Source organism: Cervus elaphus, chromosome 15 (assembly GCF_910594005.1).
Source record: "Cervus elaphus chromosome 15, mCerEla1.1, whole genome shotgun sequence".
Classification (NCBI taxonomy): Eukaryota; Metazoa; Chordata; class Mammalia; order Artiodactyla; family Cervidae; genus Cervus; species Cervus elaphus.
The window spans coordinates 44088434-44113755 of NC_057829.1; the positions used below are offsets into that span (position 1 = coordinate 44088434).

The window sequence follows — 25322 nt, forward strand, 5'->3', positions numbered from 1 at the left end:
GTATGATACTTGAACCATATCTCAATAAAGCTATTTTAAAAATTAAAAAATAATCCTTTAGTACTGATGGGAGAGAGACTAGGATACTAGGTCACTTCCCACTCCCACCGACCCTAGAGCATGGCTCCCCGTTACTGGGGGTCTGCTTTGGCTCTCTGTTGAAGCTGGAGCATGGTGTCTACACCCTCTCCAGGCTCAAGCCCTGGAATCTGGAGTTGAGACCTGCGTTGGCCGTGCCCTGGAGACAAGCCTTGCTGATGTTTTCTCACTGCGGGACCCATAGTAACAAGCACTCACACTGACTTGGGCCCTGTGTAATCTGAAAAAGCACTTTCCCCATTTTCTGGGAAGACTTTGCACCTATTCTGAGAGAAGTGCTGTTGTTCCTACTTAATAGGGGATCCTGGAACCCAGGGAGGTGAAGGGGCTTGGCGGAAGTCAGTCAACGTGTTAAGGGCAGATTTAAGAACACCCCCTCCCCCACCCCGCCCCCCCTCAACCTCAGCCCAGTGCTCCACGCCCAATAGTTCTATTCTGCATCTACACTATGTCTGCTCTGCCTTCTGCTGAGAAAGTGGGGCAGGCTACCGCAAGTCAGCCCTTCTAGTCTTTGTTTCTCAGTGAGATGGAAGTCAGGGCATCTTCGTAAGGACAGCAGTAGATCAGGACGTGGTTTAGTGTTTTGGATTGAGAATCAGATGGAGACGTGGTGCTTGCCTGCTTTTGAGGAAGGTGCTGCTTTCTTGCCCGGTCCGTTGACAGAGATGAGGGCTCTGGTCTATTGAATGACCTCATCCAAGCCTGTTTTGGAGGGTAGGGTGGGGTCAGCAAGAAGAGTGTTGAAGAACTTTACTTTGTTAACCTAGGTAAGTTCATAGTCACCTAAGCCTCTAATGCTTCATACGCAGCAGACTCCCTTTACTGATAGCAGCCACCAGGAAGCCTTAGTGTTGAGTTGCTCAGTCATGTCTGACTCTTTGCAACCCCATGGACTGTAGCCTGCTAGGCTCCTCTGTTCGTGGAATTCTCCAGGCAAGAGTACTGGAGTGGGTAGCCATTCCCTTCTCCGGGGGATCTTCCTGACCCAGAAATCAAATCCAGGTGTCCTGCATTGCACGAAGATTCTTTACAGGGAAGCCGACCAGGAAACCTAGAGGTTTCAGAATATCACCTGGAACTCCCAGTGCCCACCTCATGAACAATGCCATAGCAGATGCTTATTAAACATCTCTTAATAAACTGAGATGTTTACTAATGGGGTCTGAAATCTCTGAGATTGTGCTTCCCAGTTGCTTACTGAGACCGAGTCACCCATCTAGCTCAGTTGACTTGGGCTGAGTACGGGGTAGGAGTGTCATGTTCCCTAGAGGCCTGTGCAGTGAGGGTGTCTCTGCCCATCACCTCCACCCCCGCCCCCCATGACAGGTGGGGACCTTAACTCCTTCCCACTTGGGCTCCCTGGGTGCACAGCAGGCCAGCCTGAGAACCCTGGCCCATTACGAATCCAGCACAATCCCTGCCTACACATACCCATGATCCGTATTACTCATTCTCCCCGGACAGTGACTCCTGAAGTTCCTCCTTGGTGGCGGCTAAAGAAACAACTCTGCAGCTTCCACCTTTGAGGGCTTATGAGAGTATCCTTTCTCACTTGGTTTTACAGAAGAACTGTCCCCCGCTACCCCTGTCTCCAGGAAGGAGTCTGCTTGTTTGGGACACCTGCTGCGTTTAGGCACCACACTGATACCAGCTTTTGGTTGGCTATTTCCATTCATTTGTGAAATAACTTGTAGGGAATATGGAAAAGTGTACAAGAATAAGCACGTGTTTCTTACCTAAACCTCAAAGCATGTGCTCTAAGGGCTATTCTGCAGAACCCTAGTGTTTGCTCACACACACGAATGGGAAGCATTATATAATATAATTGCTCATTAATTAAGATTACTTATGAAGAATAACACATCTGTTCTGCCTTGCAACCACCTGAAGGACCAGAGAACACTTTTTAGAAATATATATTGCAGTTTTCTTAACTGAATATTTGATTCAACTTTATTTGTTCATTCTGGGTTAACTGTTACTTCCATGGCCCTGTGGCACAGGGCTGGCCTGTTCCCTGCCCACTTTCCTATCTCCCCTCTTTCCCCTGCTCTTCCTTCCTTCTCTTCCATTTTGAACAAGCATACATTTCTCACCTCTTCTGCCACCAGTCACCAAGCAGGCCAGAGCCACGTCTCCAAGCTGTGTGAGTCTCCAAGGCACCGCCCCGTGGCCCCTGCACACAGCATGCGCCTTGTCATGTATGTTGGCATTCACGGCCGAAGATTGTCGGCTCACAGTCTCTTTTAATTTACATCATCTGCTTGGAATCTTGAGAACCCATGTGGTGGGGATACAGGGAGCCCTCAGCGATGCTTCTGGAATGAGCATCACTGTCCCAGCCCCGCTCTCCCTGCAGTGAGCACAGAGCCGCATTGTCTCCCTGAGTGGCTCTGTGACTCCTGCTGCCTGGCGCCAGCCCTGGAGCACGCAAAGAATGCAGCCTACTCCTCAGCGCTGCTCCCACCCTGGAGGTTCGCCACCTTGCCTTCCTTCCCCGCTTCCCGTCCCCGAACACTCTCAGTTGGAGTTCAGGACCATGGCGGTCGTCAACACCTGCCTTTGAGATGCATAAGCTGCCAGAGCACTGCTGGGCCTGCAGAGCTATGTTACATCAGAGAGGAGATGGGCTGTGACAGTGTAGAGTGTAGGATCCGGGCTCAGGAGCCGAAGAAGCCCCAGGACTTCTGGGCTGATGCCTTGTGTGAGGTGGGAGTGACGATCTCCTTTAGGGAAGCACAAGGACTTCTCCGATCTGGGTCCAGGAGGGAGGACCCTGTGAGGGCTCGAGGCAGCATGAGCTTCATCTGTGCCACCCTCATGGTCTCCACAGGACCTGTCCTGCTGCCCAATGGCCCCAGAGGCCCAACCACCATGGGGATGTCTGGTAACCCCTAAAGAGCTGACCTGTGAAGACTCTGAGCTCCCCCGAGGGGCCCTGGACACCAGGGAATTCCTGGCAGGACCATATATCTATACAGACTCCTTGCTGAGCATCCCCCAGCCTGGAAAGAGCAGCTCAGAAGAGGCCGGGGCTCGCAAGGGAAGAGAGGAAGAGTGGGGCCTCGGGGGGCGGGATGATGGGGGTGGTGTCAGAGGTGGTCTCCTCCGGCTCGCTGTCCCCATCATCTGGGCCTTCTGCCAGGGCCGGTATGATTTTCACCACGCTGTCCTCAAAGTGCACCTGCTTCTTCTTGGCCAGTGAGTCAGCCGGCTCCAGAGTCAGCTCCGTCAGGGTGTCCGGGCGTCGGAGGGTGTTGGGCTTCCTCGTCCCCTTCAGGATGCTCTTCACGTGGATGAAGAGGGAGCCAGGTCCCTCCTTGAGGGCTCCGTGGAAGGTGTAGGTCTGCTCGGTGTCCCCAGAGCCGGTGGTGCTGACCACACTGCTAGAAGGGTCTGTGTACTGCTCTGGGAGGGCCAGCACCTCTGCTGCAGCTTTGCTCTTTTTCCGCTTGCTCAGCAGGAAGTAGGCCAGACCGGTGATGATGAGCATAGAGCCTGGGAGAGATCTGGGAGGTTAGGATGCTGGACACATCCTCGAGAAGAGCCAGATGCCCACCGTCCCTGTGCAGGCGGCCTGTGCAGCCACACCTAGGCCCCCAGTGCTCCAGCCGGCACACCTAACTTGTCCTCACACACCCACATCAGACACTGTGGCAGGCTGATGCCTGGCCAGCAGGGGATGTCAGCAGGGCCAGTCTATGCTGGGGTCTTCACCGCGACCATTAGCCAGGAGACCCTGTGCCTGAAACCCCCTTCGTGTAGGAAGCTGGTCCTTGTGTTGTTTCTGCCTGTTCTCCCTTCACTGTGCTCAGCCTCCCTCTCAGGGATGGCTTGCTGTGTCTGGACCTGCAATGCCTTCAGCAAACCTGGACTCTAGGTTGGATACCAGGATCCGACTGCTGATTGGAGCTTCCTTCTGTTCCCAGGAGTGGGGACAACCTCCTTTACTACCACCTGCCTCCAGTAAACACAGAGGAAGTTGCAAAGCCCTTTGGGAGCAGCCGGCACTGTATTCACTCCCCTCCTGGCCCCTCATGCAGCCTCCAGGCCAGAGGCCCTTCTGTCTCCTGCTGGGAGCCCCTCCTGGTCCAGAGGAAAGGGTGAAGGTGGCTCTCCTGCCTGCCAGGGCCGGAGCCTCCCGTGTATCTCACTCTTTCTAAAGGTAGGAGGTTGTGGTTCACTCTGACCTTGGCCGTGCTGAGTCTGACTCTACTGAATGCTGCCTGGAGTGGCCCTGAGAGGTGAGGATAGATCTGAGAGGCTAGGGTGGAAACTACAGGGAAGAAGAGGAGGCTCTGCCTTTGAACCTCATTTCCAAAGGCGGTCGGCTTCCTGGCATTGTAGATGGGTATTGAGGAAGGGTGCAGTTTTCACAGCTAGGGAGGAGAGAGAAGTGTCCCAGCAGAAAAAGGCTTCATTGAAACGCAGGAGGTAGAAGCATCCGTTTCTGGCTTCTGAGATTAGAAAACTGGGCTGGCTAGCAGGGTGAGTAGAGGGGGATAAATAGAGGGATTTTGAAGGCCTTTGGGGGTCCCATTTAGTGTGCCTTTCAAACAGGTGAGGAGTTTGAACCTGAATGGGTAGGGGCTAAGGAGACACAAAGGTTTGGATGGAGAAGTGATCATCTCGCTCCCTCTGAAAGCTCAGATCACACACAAGAATTGGAGAAAAGGTCAGTTTGCTTTTGTGGGTATAACCTCTGGACATTTACAGGAAAAATGCGTTTCCTGGGATGTTCCTGCCTCTTGATAAATTCTTCATCCCTACAGTCTATGCCAGGAAGGGGCCAGTGGGGCCCTAGAACCAGCATCACTTGAGGCCCATGAGAGGGGGATTCAGACCCTCCTGCTCAGAGCCCACCCTCGGCCGGAGCCTGTCTGCCTCCACTGCCTCCTGGAGCTCCTACCTGGGATGGTCACGTGCCAGACCAGGACAGGGTGGAGGAAGCAGGCCACCGACAGCAGCATGTAGGCCAGGAACCTCTGGAAGCAGCCCAGCCAGTGGGCCTTCTCTCTTGCTCTGTAGGCCAGGGACCCTGGCTGACACCTGCGGGGAGGAAGTCCAGGATTGGCAGGAAGTAGGGAGGCGCCCGGAAAAGTCCCAGCAATGTAAAAAGCCCTCAGAGTCTGGGACTGGGTTCCATTATGGCCGGGGTTCTCTGCAGTGGCCTCTGGTTGAACTCCTCCCAGGAGGCGAACTCCTCACTGTGGGTTTCACAGTTAGGGGGCCTTGCCCGAGCCTCTCCAGAGGGTCTCCAACAGTTTTTTTGAAAGGCCGTGCAGCCACGGCTGTCTGGTCTAGGCGGAGGAAGGTAAATGCTCTCAGGATGCTGCAAAGGCGGTGGGAAGAAGAGTAGGAGACCCAGGGGCACCTTGTGAGTTCACAGGGCAGTGGAGAAGGTGTGCAGCACGGGGAACACTTGGATGGGACAGCTGTGAGGGTTGTGCATTGTACAGAGGGCCTGGACACTTGGGCGACAGGGCTGGAATCCAGCTGTACCCCGCTCAAAGGGGCCTTGCCTAGACATGAGATGGCATCGGCCTAGAGGGGCTTCTATGTTAACTGGCACGCAAGGGCTAACACATGGGCCTGGTAGAGGTCTGATGCTGAGCAGGTTTCCTTAAGGATGCTTCCTCCAAGTTGCAAAGGAAGTTAGTGTTTGCATTTAGTTCCCCCTCCTTCACCCTCTGAATTGGCCTAAAGCCGGACTTTGCACACAGCCCAGGCTCACTTTGCAGAAAAGGTATGGCTGGGTTATGTGGGACCAGAGCCTTCTGCCATGGTCTATTGGTGCCCCCTGGTGGTCATTATTTTGTGACAAACCCAGGGTGGGAATGGAGGAAGTCGAGGGTAAAATGCCCCTTTAGGGTGAGGGCAGCACCCTCCCCTGCCCTGAGAAGCTGCAGGGGTCCCTCAGCAGTGGTGTTCAGCAGGAATGGGGGAAGACTTCTGCCTCAGGGCTGGTGACCCTGGGAGGCAGCCAGTGGCCTTGCAAGATACAGGACAGCTGGATTTGAAGTCTGACTCTTCATGCTGACTGCCTAGAGACCCAACTGTGTAGGTTCTGAGAATGTGGCCCAGGACGAGTCCTTGGCCACACTGACGACAGCTTCTGTGAGCTGAACACGAGTGGGCAGAGGTACAGGCCTCTGTGGCCATGTGGCCTCCCGAGACCCTGCAAGGTCTGCAGTCCTGCCCCACAAATGGGCCTGGAGGCCAAGGCCCTGACTCATCCGTGCATCCTGGCAGGAGGCAGAGTCAGTTCTCAAACCCAGCTCTGCATGGTCCAAGCTGGCCTTCTGCGGGGTTCTGCCCCTTGGTGGCCGACTCAGATGGCAGGTACGGTGACCGGGTGTTTCTGGAGGATGAGGATGACTTTGCAAGTGGACTCGGTGGATTCAGGCCCTGGTGGGTGTGTCAGTCCACTTCCAAGTCTGGGCTGGGGCTCACTGCAGGGTCGGGAGGGAACCCATCCACTGCTGCTTTGGGAGCAGAACACTTCGCAGTCGTGTGCTCATGGGTGGAGGCATCTGGGGTGTCTGGGACTGGGGGTGTTGGGGGAGCTCCAGAGGCTACTTACTGGAAGCAGATGGACAGCAGCTGAGCCACAAAGTAGGCCCCTTCGCTCACAGAGACGGCAGCTCCTGTGAACCTGTGTGGAGATAGGTGAGGGAGGCCAGACACACTCTTCACATTCCTTGGGAGTTTGCTCACGGCACCTTGGCCTCCTGGGCTTCTGCGTATAGCTGAACAACTGACCGGGAGTTTCTTGACCGAATCCTGCCATCCAGCCAACAGCCACTAGGAGCTTCCTGGATGCCAGGCCCTGTGCTGGGCTGGGCTACCAGAGGTAGGTGAGGGACCTACAGGCCAGCAGTGAAGACCACCTTGACCCCCAACACTGCTGCTTGGACACTGGCAGGCATATCCATCCACCCAGGGTCACCAGGACTGTGGACGAACTAGGCAGCCATGTGGAGTGAGGGAAGGCCTGCCTTGCTTCCAGATTCCAGGAAGACAGTGCACAGTGGCCGGGCACAGGCTCAGTAAGACATGAAGGGCCTTTGGAGCCAGGAAAAGTCACTTCTGTCTGGCGGGGGCTCCAGGCTCTGGAGGCACGCAGGGCAAAATATCAGGCTCTGGGAATGCTGGAGTGACTGGGAAGGTTCTCTTGCACTCTATAGGATGGAGTAATGGCTTAGAGGGGAGGTGACATGGGTGAGTTTGAGAAAGAGTCAGAAGTTCTTGGGGTATAAACTGAGGGATAAGAAATAAGACAGAGGCCAGAGGATGACAAAGGAGTGTAGGCTGGAGGCTGTGGGATCCACTGAAGATTGTCAGAAGGACCTAGTTTTAAGTGGCTAAAGTGGTAGAGTGGAGATGGACTGGAAGGAGAGAATGGGATTGGGAGCTGATGGGTGTGATCCATGTATTAATAGCAAACCAAGGAGGTTGCTCTGAGGAGCAGCCCTGGGGAGGCACAGTGATGCGGGCGGGTGTGGATGGGAGCAGGTGGGGGTGGAGGATGCAGCCTGGTGATGCTGCAGGCAGATTGGTGGTCCCTCGAGGTGGCCTGCCGAGAAGCTGGGTTGTCAGAACCAGCAGGGCAGGGACCCCAAGCGCTCATCACCCCTGCACAGGTTTTTTTTTTTTTTTTCCCACTAGGGGCCATTTGCAGAGGCAACTGGCAGAAGAGAAAGACAGAGGTTGAGAAACAAAAGGGACCCAGGTGGATGAATCTGGGCCCTGCTGGTCTTGGGCTTGGTGATGTGGGCTGAGCTGCTTACTCCTCTGAATTCTTTTAATTTGCAAAACAGACTATGTAGTGTGCACTTCTCCTATAACTCTGTCAAAGGTAAAGGACATAATGTAAACAAAACATTTAACTGTGCTTGGCATACAGAGGAGCTCAAACAGAGAATCCTTTGAACTGATTCCCATCTCTCTAAAAAAGAGTTTGCTTAATGTTTGATGAATAAAGAAATGATTGATGATATGGATAGATAGGTGTATGGATGGGTAGGTGGAGGAGTGGGTGGGTGTATAGATGGATGGGTAGGTGGAAGGGTGGGTGGATGGATGGATGGATGGATGGATGGATGGATGGATGGAATGCTGATTGGTTGGTTTGTGGGATGATCTGTCTAAAGTCCTTTCCAAACAAGAGGATATTCTAGAAGCCCCTGTTACTCCTTTCACCTTTGGGACAGAACAGAGCTTGTGTAGGATGTGGGGAGGTGCTGTGGGTGAATCTCAGCAGAAGGATTGGGGTAAGCTGGAGTAGAACATACTGGCAGGGAGGGGCCCATGCACACATACTCACAGCAGATAGAAAGCCAGGCTTTTGAACTGTCCCCGGAGGAAGGTCTCAGTGCCCACGCCGATCAGCACTAAGGGAGGAAGAAGAGGAGGGAAGGATGGGCCCGGGTGCTCCAGCCACGGCAGTGCCTTGTGGAGGCTCCTTGGCCATGGAGTGAGCCATCCCCTGGGCACTGGGAGCCAGGGGAACTCTTCTCCATGTGGCACCAGGCGCTGTGGCCGGGAAGGAGGGCAAGGAAACTTCTGGATTGGTCTCTGGGAACTGGAGGGGATTTATGCAGAAGCCCAGAGGCCTTTTAATCCAGCCTCCCCAGAGAAGATGCCTGTCCTCTTCCATATTGGTCATGCTGCCCTGAGTGTCCCCCGAAACAGCCCACAGACAGGCCCCGAGCCCCAGGCTCCACAGCTGTCCTCCACGTGGAGTGGCTTGAAGGGCCCTCACCATCCTATAGGCCCATGGGTGCTGTGTGTCTGGGCCTCAGTGCTTGGCCGTGGGACCTGCCCCCACCCCCTTCCCTTGCCCAGATCACTATTCTTGCTATTTCCATGGCCTCATTTTCACTTGCTGGCTTGGCGGTTGCATTGAACACTCTTGGCTCATCGTTTTGGACCCAATGCTGATGAAGTCCGTGGGGTTTTGCTCAGACACAAGATGCGGCTCAGCCTCGTCTTGCCTCCTATTTTTTCTTGGCAGCTGGTGTTTGGGCTCGAATACTTGAACTCCCATTTGTCCAGGGTGAATCCATCTCAGATCCAGCTCTGCGGACTTGCTGGGTCCTGGCTGTCTCCTCACTCTCATGGCTTCACTCAACCAGCCGTGGCTCCAACCCATTTGCCCGAGGAAGAAACGCCACAGACAGCATGCAGATTGTCTGGAAATGTTCTTCCCACCATAGGGACCCACGAATCAGATCTCTTTCTGGCCCTATCTGATTACAGTCCATGCACCCTGCATTACAGTCCTTGCATCCTATGTTACAGCCCATGCACCCTACATTTCTCTCGGTAGGCTCTGATGACCCACACTGGTATTTGCCAAATGGTGACTTCACCTCGTCTGCTCCCCAGAGAGTTAGGGCTGGGCTGTTTTCAGCTGCCGGTGCATGGGCGTTTGTCTCTGCTGCACTGGGGGCTGCTTCCCTGGGCAGTGATGCCTCCCCTTTTCACTGGTGGATTCCCTTGTAAGCTCCCATACTTGGGTGACCTGAGCTCTTGATCCACTGCAGAAATTCTGACTTTTGACATGCAGGGTTCAGTCCCTCACTTAGCCGCCAGCACTTCCACCCCTTACTTTGTGGTGGGATGCAGAAGTACTTTAGGGAGAAGGGAACAGAGCTCTTCCATCTAGGAAGGGGATAGCAATGTATCCTTAGGGATTGGGTTCTAGTGCGCCCTGTGCTTGAGGGCTAGAGTGGAGGAGGACCCCATGCCTCTGTCCTCGTCAAGTTCTAGCTGCCTTCTGGCTTGTCCCAGGTTAAGAGTCAGGGATGCCCTGCAGCTTCATGCCCCTCCGCAGTGTTAACATAACCTGTAGAGCACTCAGTGGATTACACACAATGGTTGTACATGTCCTGGTTCCTGCCAGCAGCCCCACGACTCAGGGAGTTCTGTATGCCCCCTTTTACAGGGATGGAGATGAGGCTCAGCGACCTTGTGTAGTTCTCCCAAGGACACATCTAGAAAGTAAAGGGTCTACAAAACAAAACTGAGAGTTCTACCTCCAGGCAATGGACCATTTCCTGGTTCCCACTGTGGACCTGTGTGTATGTGTGTGTGTGTGTTATGCAGGCAAATATTCGTGTATTTAGTTTTCACTATGTTTTCTGTCCTGTTTTCAGCATTTAGCATTTATTAACTTATTTAAGGGGCTTCCCAAGTGCCTCTAGGTCAGGAAGATCCCCTGGAGAAGGCAATGACAACCCACTCCAGTGTTTTTGCCTGGAGAATCCCATGGACAGAGGAGCCTGGAGGGCTACAGTCCATTGGGTCACAAAGAGTTGGACATGACTGAAGCGACTTAGCATACCACACAGCTTATTTAGTCCTCACAACAGTTTTATATGAAAGTACTATGTTACCCTTATTTTATGCAAGAGGTGATGGAGGCATAGAGAGTGTAAGTAAAACCAACCAATCAGCCAACCAATCGTGGATGTCTAAGTCAGATCCTGCATTTCAGTTTCACATTTGCCAGCTAATAGTTCTGCTGATCTCTCTGAGGACTCAGTGAGTTAATTAATGCCAAGCACATCACAGGGGCTCAATGAAATCACCAATTTCTGGCACAAGAATACAGCCCAGCCCAGGTAAGGATCTTCCCACCCAGGGCCTGGGGGAAGGGACGGTCTGTCCAAGGCGATGCTTCTGGTTGTTCACCTCTGGGGTGAGGCAGGGCCTTCATTCACCTCCGTAGTCTTTGTACATTTGCACTGGCTCCTGGTGGATGACCAGCAGATGGCAGGAGAGGTTCTTGGGAACTCAGTCCCTTTCCCTAACTTGTATCCCTTTGGCACATGGAGAGCAATTTTGATGTCTTTAAACGGAGCATCAATAGTCAAAGGGGCATTTCAGGAACACTCTAGAGGCAGTGCGGAGAAGGCAATGGCACCCCACTCCAGTACTCTTGCCTGGAAAACCCCATGGACGGAGGAGCCTGGTAGGCTGCAGTCCATGGGGTCACTAAGAGTCAGACACAACTGAGCAACTTCCCTTTCACTTTTCACTTTCATGCATTGGAGAAGGAAATGGCAATCCACTCTAGCATTTTTCCCTGGAGAATCCCAGGGATGGGGGAGCCTGGTGGGCTTCCATCTATGGAGTTGCACAGAGTCGGACACGAGCGAAGTGACTTAGCAGCAGCAGCAGCTAGAGGCAGTGTTTGTTTGCAGCTTAAAAAATGAGAATAACAAAAAAAAAAAAAAAAAAAAGAGAGCGAGAGATTAACAGGGACTTCCCTGACAAAAAAAGAAGACAGCGAGAGAATAACAGGGACTTCCCTGACGGCTTAGCGGTTAAGATTCTGCACTTCCAATGCAGGGGGCGCGGGTTTGAGAACTGGTTGGAGAACTAAGGTCTGCCATGCTGTATGGTGAGGCCAAAACAGAAAAAGAAAATTTTAAAAAATGAGAATAACAATAGGAAAAAGAGTTGGGTTGGAATCCTGGTTCTGAGTGGGTAATTGTGGATAAGTAATTAACCCATGGGGCTTCCCAGGTGGCGCTAGTGATAAAGAACCTGCCTGTCAATGCAGGAGACATAAGAGATGAAGGTTTGATCCCTGGGTTGGAAAGATCCCCTGGAGGAGCACATTGCAATCCATTCCAGTATTCTTGCCTGGAGAATCCCATGGACAGTGGAGCCTGGTGGGCTAGATCCATAGGGTCACAAAGAGTCAGATGTGACTGAAGAGATTTAGTACACATGCCCACACTTAGCCCATCTGGTCTGGGTTTGCCATGTGTGGAATGTGTAGAATTAGTTATATCTCCCAGAGTTGTTGCTTGGGTTGGGGAAAATAATGGGTTTTGTGCTGAGAGACGTCAGGTGGTCCAGACACATGAGCGTCTTCCTCCCTCTGACTCTGGCCTCTTCAGCTCTCCCAGCCTCCAGGTAGCCCATTTTGGAGCAAGGGAAATGAGGTCACCCTTCCAAGAGCTCTCAATCAACAATAAGCATGCTAGTTCTGCAAGCCCAATGACAGAGGAATGGCCTTTGGTTGGAGGAGTAGAGCAGGGGGCTGGAGTTGGGAGCATGACCCCTCAGGCCAAGAGATCCATAGGGGATTCTCATGGGAGGCTTATAAGGCCCTTTGACACTGGGGCCAAGGGTTCCCCTGATTGATCCTCTTAGTTTTGGGGCTCATGTTCTCAAAGACAGACCATTGACACTGAGGCAACGCTGATCAACGTGAAGCTTTTCCTTTCCTCTGTGCCAATCTGTCTGCTTATGGCCTTGACCCTGCTCCTGCCTGGCTGCTGGCTGCTGCCTGCCCAGGCTTCATGGTGTCTCCCAGCAGCTACTCCTAGACTGTGCTTCCATCTCATCTTCTGTGGTTTTGCAGGCTCTGGCTCTGAGTAAATGGGCCAACCTACATCAGCCACTCACCCCAACAAATGACGCTGTGGCTCTCGCCATGAGCTAGGGATGGGGACAGAAGAACTGACGATTTGAGAATGAAGATGGGGGACAAATGCCATCATGTCTCCTGAATCAAGACTTCATTATAACAACATCCCTATAAGAAAAAATTGCTCCAGAACAGCCTTGATTCTGAGTTGCATCGTCCTTTGTGCTGCAGGTGGTAGTGGTGCTGGGCGGAGTGGTATGTGGGCTTTTACATTCCCACTGAGGGGCCTTAGACTCCTTCCATCCCTCCCAGTCACCCATCCTGTAGGATCTTCTTGCCCTGGTCCCAGCCCAACAGAACCACTTTACAAGCCCACCCCGACACAGCCCATCCCACCCCTCCATCTCACTTCCCCTCGCAGTCTCTTGGGAGGCATCTTTCCTGGAGTCTTGTTATAATCAGCATCTGTGGACAAGCCTGGCCTCTTCATCTCATCCCCTGGCCTCTGGTTTCTTTCCCTCTTGTCTGAGCTGTGTCCAACCACAGTACAGTATTTTCTTCTCCCAGAGGCCAGGGCTTTCTTCTGAGTTGCTGTCCTGAGCTGTTTGTTCTAATCAGCCTTAGCAGGGATCAGAGATTCTAGACCTGTGGTGCAGGCCTGGGCCAGGCACACAGCAGAGCATCTTCCAGGCATCTCAAAGTTCTGGTCCCAGAGTGTGGTTGGACAGAAGTGTGGGTGCGTGTGCTGGGCTGCGGCAAAGAGAATGGGAGGCTTGATCAGAAAAGCAGAATCCGGTTCCTCACACAAATGGTAACTCCCTTGTCTGCTTCCTATTCCAGAAAATGAGGATCATAAAACATGCATAACAGGCTATGAGCCTCAGTCTTAGTAAATTATAGAGTGTTGTGCAAATGTAGTTGATGGTTAATAGCATTATTAGGAGAGGCAGGGCATTCCCATCTGTAGCCATGGGGAAAGGGGAGGGTTTATTCTCATCCTTTCCTTCCATTAATACATGTTTTTATTGTGGCTCATGAGCTCTTCTCTGTATACTAACGTTGCTCATTGATTTTTGTGTCTAGCAGATCCCTTCTGCAGTCTCAATTGACATAAATGGTCCAAAGCCCCATCTACCTTTACATCTCAGTGTAAGCCTCTCTGTGCATCCTGCTAAGAGTCCATGTGCTCCTGAGGATGGGGCCTTGTCTGGGTTAGGGTTAAGGCTAAGAGGCTATCTCCACAAATTCTGATCTCCGCTTCCTTTGCTTCAGGGCCAGCGTCATGGCGGGTTGAAGCTTATCTGTTTTGACTCAGCCACTGGGTTGAGTTTTGACACCTGTCTTGCATTCAATGCAAGCTTCCCTGGTGGCTTAGACAGTAAAGGATCTGCCTGCAATGCAGGAGACCTGTGTTTAATTCCCTGGGCTGGGAAGATCCTCTGGAGAAGGGAAAGGCAACCCACTCCAGTATTCTTGCCTGGAGAATCCCCATGGACAGAGGAGCCTGGTGAGCTACAGTCCACGGGGTCACAAAGGTTTGGACATGCCTGAGTGACTGACACTTTCACTTGTATTTGCATTCAGTGTGGTGTCCTGGTGAGAACACAGGACACTTCTCAGAGGTCACTAGGGGCCATGCTCACTGACTTTCCATGCCAGGCAGTGGTCTTGGCCTTGGATGCCCGGGGAGCTGGGGGAGAAGGTCATACTCACTGCTGCTGAAGGTACCTCTTAACACCCCACGTTGTATTTATTGATTTTCTTCATCCACAGCTATGGCATATCTCCTGCTGGTCTTAATGTCTGTAGGGACATCTCTGGTAGGGAAACACTGATCTGATGACAATGGCTGGGGATGGTTCAGAAGGGGTCACAGCTGACTATAGACCTGAAAGCTAAATCTGCACCATTTCTAAGAACCCAGAGATGCAGGAACTAGCTGCTAAGAATCCAATGAGATAATAAGGTAGTAGTTGCAAGCTTCTTGACTCAGAAGGAGTTGTGGCAGATTCTAAGTATGGCGGGGAAGTTTGCTTGGGTGTTGAGAGCCATTCAACGGACACCTAGGAACCAGGGTTCAGAGACATATGAGAAGAGGCCAAGATTTTATAGAAGAAAATTTTAGATATTCAGTTAGAAGAGATTAGAGTATAGGGTGGTCCTTAGAGCCCTCCATCAGCACTCACATGCCAGTTTAGGGAGAATGACCTGAAGGCAAGAGGGTCCTCTTTCTCTACCAGAGTCTCTGTCTTAGACTATAGTGGACCATCCAAGAGGTCTACTTTGTCTGGCCTTGTAGATTGGCCAAAGTGCCTTGGCAGGTTGCAGTGATGCCTCCCCAGTCTTCATCCCCTCGGTATCCACACCCTTTGTTATATGCCAATGCTGTCCCTTGCACTAAAGAGAAGTCTGTTTCCTCACCCCTTGAATCTGGGCTCAGCAGTGTGACTTGCTTTGGACAACAGGATTGTCAGGTAACAGACAAGCACAGATGTGAAACAGACTTGGGCACTGGACCTACCCTCTCGTGTCCCTGCCATTATCATAGGCATGTGTCTATGCCAGCCTGCTGGAGCACGAGGGGCCTTATCAACCCAGCCGAGGCGAGTCTAGATGAACCAACAGCTGTCTGATGCTCAGATAGGTGAGTGCACTCAGTCTACATGAGCAGAGACTCCTAGCCTACTCACCCAGATGTGTGAACAATAAAAGCTTATTTCTGGGGGCTTCTCTTGCTGTCTAGTGGTTAAGACCATGCTTCCACTGCGGGTGATGTGGGTTTGATCTCTGGTCCAAGAACTAAGATTCTGCATGCCTTGCAGACACACACACAAAAAGCTTATGGCTGTATGTCTAAGGTTTTGAAGTAACAGCGTTATTTTAGCAATAAATAGCTGACACATCTACTACTAAAAACAGCCTTATTGCGGTATAATTAACATGCAATGAACTGCATGTATTTAAAATGTGCAATTGCTAAGTATTAATATATGCATATACCAGGGAAACTATTATTCTGCTCAAGGTAATGAACATATTTATCACCCCCAAAGTTTCCTTGTGTCCTTGTAATCCTACCCTCCCACCTTTGTATCCACTCCCTGGCGTACATTCTTGCTAAGTCGCTTCAGTTGTGTCTGACTCTTTGAGACCCTGTGGAACGTAGCCTACTTCTGTCTCCTCTGTCCACGGAATTCTCCAGGCAAGAATACTGGAGTGGATTGCCGTGCCCTCCTTCAGGGGATCTTCCAAACCCAGGGATCAAACTTGTGTCTCTTATGTCTCTTGCAATGGGAAGTGGGTTCTTAATCACTAGTGCCATCTGGGCACCCTTGTTCCCACTCCCAGGGATCCACTAATCTCTTTTCTGTCACTCGATATTAGTTTGCATTTTATGGAAGTTTATACAAATGGGATCATACAAGATGTACTCCTTTTTTGCTATCTACTTTTATTCATCATAATTATTCTGAGATTTATTCATATTGTAGTATCAGTTGTTCATGCCTTTATATTGCTAAGTAGTGTGGATATACACTTTGGTTTATAACTTATCTGTTGATTGGTACTTGGGTTGTTTCTAGTTTGGGCTATTACAAATAAAGATATTATGAGTCTTTTTGTACAATCTTCGTATGAACATAGACTTTCTTTTCTCTTGGATAAACACCTGGAAGCAAAATACCTGGATCATGCAGTAGGTGTATGTTTAATTTTTAAAGAAACTGCCAAGCCATTTCCACAATGAGTATACCATCTTAAATTTCCATCAGTAGTGTATGAGAGTTCCACATCCTTGCCAACACTTCAGCATTTGGTATAGTAAGTCTTTTTAATTCTAGCCTTTCCAATAGGTATGTGATAGTATCTCATTGTGGTTTTGATTTGCAGTTTCCTAATGACTACTGATGTGGAATATTTTTTCGTGTGCTTATTTATCATCGTGTCTCTGTTGATTTATTTTTCATTCTTTTAACATTATATTTTCAAGGGTGAAGTTTTTAAGTTTGAAGTTATGCAATTTATTAATTTGTTCTTCTATGAATTGAACTTGTGATATTGTACCTAAAAACATCTCTGCCTAACACATTACTAAGGTTTTATTGTATTGTCTGGAAATTTTATAGTCTTGGGTTTTACATTTAAGTCTAACCATTTTGAATCATTTTCTTTGTGGGTATCCTTAAAAAAAAATTTTTTTTTTTTTTAGCTACACCATGTGGCATGTGCCCACTCAGGGATTGAACACGTGCCCCCTGCACTGGAAGTACAGAGTCTTAACCACTGGGCCACCAGTGGTCTTGTGATTTCTTTGTCTAGTTTTGATAACACAATAATTCTAGTTCATAGAATGGCTTGAGAACCATCTCCTCCTTTTCAAGTTTCTAGAAGGGCTATGTAGCATAGTATTAATTCTTCCTTCAGGGTTATAAGATTCAAGGTTAAGAAATCACCTGGGACAGTATACTGCCTTTTGCTGATGACATCCTTTACATGGAAGGACCCTACAGACGTTCACTGATACTGCTGATGATATTGACCTTGATGCAGAATAACATCCTTCTAGTAGAAACCCACAAGAGAAATTTCTTCTAGGTCTTGGTTTCAAGTCAAAGTATTTGGTTCAAGTATTTGATTCTTATGCTTTCTTGTATTCAAAGAGAATATATCTGCTCACTCACTCTTCCATATGGCAGCTTTCCTGGCATTAGAAAACAATGACTATGCCTCCAATTATTCTCCATTCTTGCTGCACATACCATGTTTTTATTTTTATCAGATCTTTACCAAGGCCTATGGCAAGCTAGGAAGGCTCAGGGGACAGCCCAGCATTAGCCATTTGTTTCTGACTACCTTCCTTCTTGATAACAATTCTCTTCAGTTGGTTGCACAGACTAAAGAATAATCTTAAAAGAATTGTTAGCCCATGAAAAATAAAATGAGGCTACCATCTTTCCTCTGATTTCATCACTACATGTGGTGTAGGAATAATCAGCGTCCTGTGGGGTGATCTTAATGGCCCAAGCTCAAAATGTGAAGAAAAATATGACTCAGGGTAAGAGCTTTCACAGAATAGCCCCTTTTTCCTTTCTAGCCTCAGGATCATATGTTAGCTTGTTCCTTTCCTCGAATCTTTCTTTTCCATCCTGCAAGGAGATCCCACAGCTCACACTGTGCAAACTATATGTCCTACACATTCTTCTAAAATTAGACAGTGCTGAGTGAGAATTTGTGTGGATCACAATAAACTGTGGAAAATTCTGAAAGAGATGGGCATACCAGACCACCTGACCTGCCTCTTGAGAAACCTCTATGCAGGTCAGGAAGCAACAGTTAGAACCGGACATGTAACAACAGACTGGTTCCAAATAGGAGAAGGAGTACGTCAAGGCTGTATATAGTCACCCTGCTTATTTAACTTATATGCAGAGTACATCATGAGAAACACTGGGCTGGAGGAAGCACAAGCTGGAATAAAGATTGCCGGGAGAAATATCAATAACCTCAGATAGGCAGATGACACCACCCTTATGGCAGAAAGTGAAGAAGAACTAAAGAGCCTCTTGATGAAAGTGAAAGAAGAGAGTTAAAAAGTTGGCTTAAAACTCAACAGTCAGAAACTAAGACCATGGCATCTGGTCCCATCACTTCATGGCAAATAGATGAGGAAACAGTGGAAACAGTGGCTGACTTTATTTTTTGGGGCTCCAAAATCACTGCAGATGGTGATTGAAGCAGTGAAATTAAAAGACGCTTACTCCTTGGAAGGAAAGTTATGACCAACCTAGCCAGCATATTAAAAAGCAGAGACATTACTTTGCCAACAAAGGTCTGTCTAGTCAAGGCTATGGTTTTTCCAGTGGTCATGTATGGATGTGAGAGTTGGACTATAAAGAAAGCTGAGCACCGAAGAATTGATGCTTTTGAACTATGATGTTGGAGAAGACTCTTAAGAGTCCCTTGGACTGCAAGGAGATCCAACCAGTCCATCCTAAAGGAGATCAGTCCTGAGTGTTCGTTGGAAGGACTGATGTTGAAGCTGAAACTCCAATACTTTGGCCACCTGATGCAAAGAGCTGACTCATTGGAAAAGACCCTGATGCTGGGAAAGATTGAGGGCAGGAGGAGAAGGGGACAACAGAGGATGAGATGGTTGGATGGCATCACTGACTCGATGGACATGGGTTTGGGTGGACTCCGGGAGTTGGTGATGGACAGGGAGGCCTGGCATGCTGCGGTTCATGGGGTTGCAAAGAGTCGGACACGACTGAGCGACTGAACTGAACTGAGTGAGAATCTGTGTGCCATGAAGTTTGCTGCTTTAGTCATTGTTTCATTGGATGCTCGTGACCCCAGAAGGCAGATGAACTTATTATCCTTATTTCATAGATGAGAAAACTGACATTTAAAATGATTAGGTGACATGCGTAAGGCCATATGTCTAGTAAGTGGTAGAGAGGGACACAGATTCACCCTCCCAAGTACTATGCTTCAGAGCTAGGCACTGGGATATGTGTTTACCAGCTTGTCTCCCTGGTCAGATCATACAGGTCTCCAGGTTAGAGGTCATACCATTCTAATCTATGTGTCCACATTGTGCAAAGTGGGAACTCAGCCAATATTTTCCAGATAAAAGAGTCTTAGGTGGACTTCTAAACTTTTTGTTCTAACTCTATGAAGGAAGAAAGTGACGTGAAAGTGTCTGTTGCTCAGTCATGTCTGATTCTTTGTGACCCCATGGACTATAGCCCACCAGGCTCGTCTGTCCATGGAATTCTTCAGGCAAGAATACTGCAGTGGGTAACCATTCTCTTCTCCAGGGAATCTTCCCAACTCAGGGATTGAGCCTGGGTCTCCTGCTTTGCAGGAGGATTCTTTACTGTCTGACCCACCAGGGAAGCCCCTAATAAGGAGGTCTCAGGCATGAAGAAGTAAAGAGAGAAATACTTGAGCCAAATGTATTATCTCCCAATGGTAGGAGGGTGGAACAAAGATGGGAATATTTCATTTGCTCACTGGAATAATCAGAGTGGAAAACAGTCTACATCCACTTAGAAGATCTGAAAACAATAAGGTCTTGCTTGGGTAATAAATCCACCTGCAGATTGTTGGAGTACATGAAGCTTCCCTAGGTGGCAGGAGAAGGTCACAGGGACATACATTTAAGAAGAGTGGATATTAGTACGAAGGGCCCAAGATGATTGTCTCAGAAGCATCAGTTGTTTTTCTTCCAAAGGCTTTAAATAGGACTAAAGTCAGACTATGCATTTGCTGTACTCTTTAAAAAATAATGAGAACATCTAGGTTTAAATGCTTCCTTTATCCTGGTCTATATTAATAAGCCAAGTCTCCATTTGAATGGGCTGTGCAAGGCATGGGGCTGTCAGGAATGCAGCTCTGTCGTTTATGTAGAGAAGAGGTTAATGGGTCAAGAACCTGGAACAAAACAAAATTCCTAAGTCACCCCAAGTTGATCCCACATTGATTTGTGATAAGCAAGATTTGCTTAAAATGGCTTTATCTCAAGCCCAGCTCATTTTCTTGTTGGCTGTGTGGTATCTTCTTGGGAGATGTGTGCCGACAGCCCCCAGACGCACTTCTCTAGGCTAGAGGTCATACCATCCTAATCCATGTGCCTACATTGCACAAAGTGGGAACTCAGTCAATGTTTGCCAGTTAAATGAATCCTAGATGGACTTCCAGACTTTTTGTTCCACTGCATCACTGCCCTGTGACTGGGCAAACTGGGGCTCCAACCCCAGACCTGCTGTTTGCTTGTGTGTTCAGTACTAAGTCATGCCCGACTGTTTGCAACCCCATGGACTGTAGCCCACCAGGCTCCTCTGTCCATAGGATTTTCCTGGCAAGAATACCGGAATGGGTTGTCGTCCCCTCCTCAAGGGGTCTTCTTGAACCAGGAATCAGACCCATGTTTCCTGAATTACAGGCAGATTCTTTACCACTGCGCTATCTGGGAAGACCAGACCTGCTGTTCACTGGCTGTTTAACCAAACTACCTGAACATTCTAATCCTTCACTTCCTCATTTGTAAAATGAGATTTAGCTCAGCGCTTGGTCCTCATGGACATTGGTAAGTCTGCGGCAGTGACTTTAATTAATAATTGACTTTCGAGTTTGTTGTCAGTCACGTATCTCTGGACACATACATGGAAGGTCCTACTGTGATAATTCCCTCTGGAAATGTGTGCAGATTTGTCTGTCCCCAGATGAGGTCCAGGAGTGAGTTTGGCTGGAGATAGTCATGGTGGTGCTGGTCAAAGCATGCTTGGTAATCATTCAAAGACAGAGCATGAGTAGTTGGATTAAATATCGGTGACTTTACAGATATACAGAACGAATGAGTGGTTACCAGTGGGGAGACAGAAGGATGAAGGGCAATATAGGAGTAGGGCAAAAGAAACACAAAGGGTTATTGTGGAATTATATGAAATCATGTGTGTGAAACTTTTGAAAGTTGTTAAGTACTGTAGAATTTAACGAATCTTTCATTCAATAAAATTGATCATGTAATTCTGCAGATAAAAAGAATGCCAGTCTTTAGATTTAAGAAGTGTTTGGTCAACCTTCCTTTGTTTCAGTGTAACTCTATCCACTCTCGCCATGACCCCACCTGCCTGAGGCTGTGCCTGGTCAGGATGGACCGATGGTGGGGGCACTAGACTGATAGGGTGGTCTCAACCAGTCACAGGTGTGTCTGTGTGTCTGGTGACACATCTCAGCAAAAGAGGGACTCCCAATGCCTTCCATGGCCAGGGAAGGGGTACAAATGAATGATGCTAGCCAAGTGTATGGTAAATGGGGAGAAGTGGGTCTGTGATGATCTGGCAACTTTATGACTGATCCAAAGGCAAGAATAGTCTCATTTTCTAACTTTAAAAACACTTCTGTTTGGGGGGAAGTCTGCGAAGCCTGTGTACCCTTGTTTGGCAGTGGCAATACTCTGTGTCCACTTGTGGTGTGGGGCTGGTTGTGGGGGTGGGACAGCAGTGGCCTGTGGGATCCCTGGACATCCTAGTGGGGCTTCATTTAGAGGGGCCGAATGGGGAAAAAGAGTTGAGCTTAGCCAAGAAGCATCTGCACAGGGAATGCTTTGGCCACAGCTTCTGGGCTTGCCATACTGGTGTGTGACCCCAGGGCCTGGTGCCTTCTGAGCTGCTGACAGCCTCAGATCCTTCTGCAGAGGGAAAGGGAAACCCGGGAAGGGCTGCTGGATCAGGAGCTGCCTGGTCCCTGCAGGTGACACTCTGGGTGACCTGGGTCACACGCTTTTCCTAGTTTCTAGGAAACCCACACTCCTCCGCACAGGGGGACCAGGGCTACTTTACGTTTCCCAGGGTTTCTGCAAAGTGACAGCCTCTGTCTCAAGTCTGATTTCCCCTCCAGCAGCAATGCCCCTATTCACAAGGCCTGGACTTCTCAACAGAGGATTTCAGGGAAAAAAAAAAAGGCTTAAGGGAATAAGGAATTTGTAAATCTTACACATTGGAAATAGGCCAGCAGTTCAGGGATGCTGAAAGAAACTTGAGATTTTCCTAAGATGACTAACACCCCTCTTTCTAGCTTCCCACCTACTCCTAGCACTCTAGAAAGCCCCAAAACACCATTTCTGGAAAGCCTGGTCATTAGAAAGCAATATAGTGGCCTGTATTTAACCTGGACCCTATATCAAAACCAAGCGGGAGGCCCATTCTCTGCATTAACAGTAACCTTCTGCAAGAGATAAGGGTTGTGGTTCAGAGGCACAGTTTGTATGTGTGTAGTGTGTATGTGTGTGTGTGTGGTTGGGGGCTATATGTGTGTAGCTGCAGACCCTTCCACTGGCTGAGATAAATCAGACTTTTAAACTGTCTGCAGCTAATCCATTAGAAGTTTATATACCTCTTAAAACAGCTTCCCAACAGGAGCGAGGCCTCCCCTCCAGGCAGAGTATGACAGGGAGAAGTGTCACTGTGATTTCTGACAAATGAAAGGGGTGCATTTTACATATTTGGAAACCAAGACTTAGAGGATGGCAGGGTGAAGTCCAGATCAGCAGTGGTAGAGGGTTGAACCCCAGACACAGAAACCCTTAGGGCTAACCTCTCTCCCCCAGGCTGGATGGTAAGGTGGCTTGGCGCTCTTTCCTCCAGGTGCAGGCCACATGGTGGTTCTAACAGAGGTTGGAGCTGAGGCCTCCATTTGTGCATTTACCCAGAACCCTCAGCAGAGCAATTCCGGACCCTCTAGTGCCCCTGCAGCATTGGGCTTCTTACCCTGGGAAGAGGGAGCTCTTTGGCCAGAGTCCTGGCCTTTTAAAAAGTCGAGGGATCAGGGTTCCAGGTCGGCTGTCCCCCTGACTTGTAGCATGACCTTGGGTAAGGTCACTACCCCTACTTGAATTTCAACGCTCTGCTTTGTAACAGGATGGGTGGGATTAGACCACTGACGACAGCCCTCCGTGTGCTAACTCAGGGTTAAGAAAAGTCTGTTTGCTAGCATATTACCTTGGGAATGACACAGATCCCCTTGGAGCTCTGAAGTATGTCCTGGGGCTTCTCTCAAGAGGCTTGCATCCTCATTTCCACTTAGCTACCCTCAGTTCATGCATCCTTGATCTTCCAAAACACCTGGCCAGCAGGTCCAGTTATCTTTATCCTAAAGACCAGAAAGCACGACCCCAGAGCACCCAGGTGGCTTTGCCCAGGTCATGCATCGCTGGGTGACAGGGCTGGGGACTAGCACTGTTTGAGATCAGCTGGGGGCCATCTCCCATTTGCCAAGATGAATGCGTAAGATTGTGAGTAGCAGTGGGAAGGCAAGGACTTGATCAGCAGAGGGTGTCTCTTCCTGGTCCTTAAAGCTCAGTGGGGCCCAGAGCTAAGGGTTCAGAGTGCTGCCTGCTCACTTTCCCAACAGAGGTCCTGACCACGCGGGGGGCGCAGGGCTCAGGGCCAGGTTCAGCAGGGGAGGTGAGCAGGCAGAACTCAGGGTCACAGCTGCTCAGGTTCTTCTGTAACCACCCATCTTCCCAGCAAGTCAAGCAGCCCCCAGATCAGGCTGGGTGAGAAAGAGCAGTCCAGCATGGGGAACTCTGTCTTCCCCAAACCCATAGTGCTTTAAGGGAAGCCTGGGATCCCCGAGTGCAGCTTCCCTCCATGAAGTGGGTTGTGGTTTGAATAAAACAAGGTGCACTCCATTGACCATTTCCATGTCCATACAGGGAGGAATCCGTTTCTTACATTTGCCTGGCCCTTTACAGTTTCACCTTTAGGTCTCCCCCATCCACCTCGCAACAGTCCCCAAGAAGGCAGGGGTAGCCCCCTCAACTCATTTCACAGTTGACGATGCTAAGGGTCCCCAAAGTCACATGGAATGTGGGTGGCCAAGCAGAGATTCTGTACCATGCCCCTGCATCCCAGCCCCAGGCTCACCCCACTGCTCCTGCCACTGCCCTGAAGAGCCATGTTTCTGGGGTTTGGGGGAAGAAAGTGAAGAAGATGTGGCCAGGTGTTTCTGCCCATCCCCCACTGGCTGGTGCCCACCCCCTGGGCAGCCCTGTCTGCTGAGCCCAGCACACAGGGGACCAGAGCTGGGAGGCAGGGTCTTACCTGCAGCGGTGGTGATGCCCAGGAGCCGACAGGTGTATTCCAGCCCCGTCCAGAACACCTGCTGCTTCATGGTGCCGGGGGCGAGGCAGGGTCCCAGCAGGGCAGGCAGCAGAAGCTCTGGCCCAAGAGGTTCCAGGCTGTCTGTGTGCAGCGGGAGGCTGCGGCTGCCAGCTCTGGGCTTGTGCACGCTGGGGCCCTGCCTTCCCAAACCAGTCCAGGCCACCTCAGCCTGGCCAAGGTGTGAATAGGGCTCACCTTCCCAGCTTGCCAGGTGCTCGGCTTAATCATTACCCTGGAAGAATGCCTTCACTGCTCAGCACAGCCAGGGCCTGGTCTGGAGCTGCTGTGCGGCCCCAGCGTGGCCGCCTGAGATCCGGCCGATTAGGGCTGGGCTGGAGGCAGCCTGGAGCTGGCAATTAACTGTTTCTGGCTGGGAGGAGGGAATCAGCCGAGGAGCCAGCCCAGGCTGTTCCTTACTGGGCAGCAGAAAGGCCCAGAGAGTCACACCTGGGCCTCAAGCCTCAGGGTCTGAGAGTCAGTGTTTGGTGGTGACGATGTGCACGCAGCTTTGTGTGTGTGTGTGTGTGTATGGGAGAGAGGCATGTGTCTTTAAATCACAGAAACAACTTTTGAAATGAGTTCCAAGCTTCTATTCTTCTGTGCATAGGTGGATTAGAAAGCTTTCAAGTCTATGGCACGTTTGGACTCTGATCAGACATGCTTAGCTCAGGCCCATGCCACATACAGAATTTTCTTCATCCCTGATATGCATCCCTGACAGGTGATGTGGGAAATTACTATGATTCTTTGGGAGGTGAATTTCTATGTCAATAATTAACTGGGTGACCTTGGGGAAACCCAAAGATATGCATGTGCCTTGGTAACTTTTGCAGAAAACAAATGAGAGGGTTTGCCTGGATTGATGGTCCTCAAAGCATGTTCTGAGGGAGGCTTGGAGGAGACTGTCCTCTAAAATTGGACAATGGTGGGCTTTTACTAATTTTTAATTTACTAACTGACATAGATCAAATTATATCAAGTTTTAGTTTTCCTTCCAGACATTTTCCTGAAATTTTTTATGCCTCTGCCCCTGTGGGATAGACAACAAAAACAACCACTAAATTATGAGGAAAAAAATCCTCAGACCAATGGTCTGTGGTGACCTAAATGGGAAGGAAATCCAAAAAAAAAAAGGAGATATATGTGTTTGTAGAGCTGATTCACTT

At 49.8% G+C, this 25322-nt stretch overlaps 1 protein-coding gene across 1 annotated transcript; it reads right to left on the bottom strand.

The window, feature by feature from the left end:
* Window positions 1-2029: 2029 nt before the first annotated feature.
* Window positions 2030-24425, bottom strand: TMEM72 (transmembrane protein 72). Its single transcript, XM_043925000.1, has 5 exons — window positions 24097-24425; window positions 8426-8492; window positions 6683-6754; window positions 5009-5148; window positions 2030-3597 (listed from the first exon to the last, which is right to left on the bottom strand). The coding sequence occupies exons 1-5, from the start codon at window positions 24164-24166 to the stop codon at window positions 3119-3121; spliced, it is 828 nt and encodes a 275-aa protein (XP_043780935.1). The 5' UTR covers window positions 24167-24425; the 3' UTR covers window positions 2030-3118.
* Between the last annotated feature and the right edge of the window lie 897 nt (window positions 24426-25322).